The 2,788-nt window shown below is 37.9% G+C and overlaps 1 protein-coding gene across 1 annotated transcript; it reads left to right on the top strand.

The window, feature by feature from the left end:
- Positions 1 to 495: 495 nt before the first annotated feature.
- Positions 496 to 2,162, top strand: LOC108679489 (1-phosphatidylinositol 4,5-bisphosphate phosphodiesterase delta-4-like; the record flags this gene model as incomplete). Its single annotated transcript, XM_018168113.1, has 3 exons — positions 496 to 611; positions 1,292 to 1,449; positions 2,042 to 2,162. Coding segments are annotated over 3 exons (395 nt in total), but the record flags the coding sequence as incomplete, so codon positions are not given.
- Between the last annotated feature and the right edge of the window lie 626 nt (positions 2,163 to 2,788).

Here is a 2,788-nt window from a genome sequence, read left to right as displayed (position 1 = left end):
ATCGGCAGTAATACCTACATAATTTATCATTATATATACACAATCGGCAGTAATTTATATGACCCAAATGAGTCAAAATCGAGTTCATAAATTTTATTTTTCCTGGACAGACTTCTTCAATGTAATGTTCTATGTGCAGTACCAGATTTTATTTCATATAGACGGGAATGAGTCATGGTATTTCTCAATTAAAATTTTTATTTAAATAAAATTTCTGACTTTCCATTCGTGAGTCTTTTCGTTTTATGAAGCTTTGCAGCACACATTAAATTGAAGTTCATTGACAAGTTACATGAAGGACAATAAATTACCGAGCAGATTTTCTTTTTGTGATATAATGGTATAGTGAATTAAGCCAATGCTCATACATAGGTCGATTTAGTTTCTTATCGCGAAAAGTCTTGCTACGCTCCTGTATATACCGTATAACCCCTGGGTAAATGCCCTCCTGTATTATAATCCCTGCCTCTGACCTATGATTTCTTTTCTCGGCAGAAAGCTAACACAAATAACTCGACTAGCCAAGGAGAACAAGTGCTGGATGCAGAGGAGTTCGTCACTTTCTACCACTCGCTCCTCAAGATGCCCATGGTCGAAAAGCTCTTCGAAAAGTGCGTAAATCTGTGCTTGGTTAACGATTTGAGTTCATTATTAAGTAAGAAGTGTAAGTGCAGGTACAAGTGACGTCCCGAAACACACATGTACGTGGCACAGCTTGTTCTCTTACCACTATGATGCAATTAAGTGTACGTATTTAAGTACCTATTTACTCATAGCTGCGTGTTCCTGACTCATGACGCTATCACTTGCCATACACTGCAGGTACGGTGACGCAAAGAACCACACGATCTTGTTCTCTTACCACTATAATATAACTAAGTGTGCTGTATTTACTCATCGCTGCATGTTCCTGACTCAAGACGCTATTACTTGCCATGCACTGCAGGTACGGTGACGCAAAGAACCACACGATCTTGTTCTCTTACCACTATGATGTAACTAAGTGTGCTGTATTTACTCATAGCTGTTTGTTCCTGACTCAAGACGCTATTACTTGCCATGCACTGCAGGTACGGTGACGCAAAGAACCACACGATCTTGTTCTCTTACCACTATAATGTAACTAAGTGTGCTGTATTTACTCATCGCTGTATGTTCCTGACTCATGACGCCATTTCTTGCTATGCAGCGCATGGACGGGTGAGGCGTGTGGGGAAGGGAGGAGTGAGGCATGTTTGGTTTTCTACGGAAGGTTCATAGTTATCAAATACATTAAAAATAAAATATGCAGGTACGGTGACGAAAAGAACCACACTATGAGCGTGGAGCAGCTGCAGCAGCTGTATCAGGTGGAGCAGGGAGTGCAGCTGCAGGAGGAAGACGCCATCAGACTCGTGCAGAACAGCGAACTTAGCAACGCTAAGACCAATAACTTGCTTACCTACGATGGTATGAAATGCTCGGGAATTGTGGTCATAATTATGCTTAATTTAAAGTTTAGGTTACATTTAAAACTGGCTATTTATTATTAGTTATCACTCAATTTCGACCTTTAAACTGGCTATTTAACTGGCTCATGTAATTTAAATCATCATTTAATTAGAACGGGAATTTATGATTGAACTTATTTAGAATTTTAGATTACATTTAAAACTGGATATTTATTATTAGTTACCATGTAATTTAGTTTATGATTTAATTAGAAAGGGAATTTATGATTGTACTTATTTAGAATTTTAGATTAAATTTAAAACTGGCTATTTATTATTAGTTACCATGTAATTTAGTTTTTCATTTAATTTGACGGGGGTTTGAAAGTTGGGTTGATTAGTTGATTCCTGTGAAGGCAACGCGAAATGAGTAAATTAACGCATCTGGGCCTATACTTTCAAAGAAAGTTAAGAGATCGTAAGTTCATCAGCCAATCATTGACGGCCTTCCAAGCAAAATCCAGCAATCATAGACAAGAAAATAGAGCGTAAGTACTTACGTTCACTTAGCGAGTTTTGAAAGTATGGCCCCTGAACGCTGTTTTTCTTAGGTTTCTACCACCTGTTGTTGTCTGATCACTTCAACATCTACAACTACGAGCATCAGAGCACCGTGCACCAGAGCATGACCGAACCTCTGGCACATTACTACATCTCATCGTCGCACAACACGTCAGTTCTTGTAGCATGCATGCTACTCATGCTATTCATGCTACTCATGATACTCATGCTACTCATGCTACTCATGCTACTCATGCTACCCATGCTACCCATGCTACCCATGCTACCCATGCTACCCGTCGACTTGATAACAAATCCTATGTTATTTTTACCGCAATCACAAAATACTTTTCAATAATACAGTTCCAAATTAATAATGAAGTGTTTATTAAAATAATTAAAATTGACGTCATATATATATATATAGGTCGAAGTTGACCATCGTTATGAATAGTGTATGAGTAGCAAAAAAGACTATAATCTTTGCCTGAGGGCTACATCAGAGCCCTCAAGAAGGGGTGTCGGGTCGTCGAAAGTGAGTACCCGCATCATTACATCTTAAATTTTCAGTAGTAATAGTTTTTTCAGTAATGCTGATTATTGTTTGATGCTTATTTGTTTCGCATCATTACATGTTCTTAAATTTTTCATCGCAATAAATTATTGTTTATAGTAATGCCGATTAATGAAGGGGTGTCGGGTCGTCGAAAGTGAGTACCAGCATCATTACATCTTCTTAAATTTTCCATTGAAATAAATTATTGTTTGTAGTAATGCCGATTAATGAAGGGGTGTCG

This window comes from Hyalella azteca, unplaced genomic scaffold (assembly GCF_000764305.2).
Source record: "Hyalella azteca isolate HAZT.00-mixed unplaced genomic scaffold, Hazt_2.0.2 contig5181, whole genome shotgun sequence".
NCBI lineage: Eukaryota > Metazoa > Arthropoda > Malacostraca > Amphipoda > Hyalellidae > Hyalella > Hyalella azteca.
Note: the sequence above shows the minus strand (reverse complement) of the source record. Positions and strands in the feature narration are given on the sequence as shown.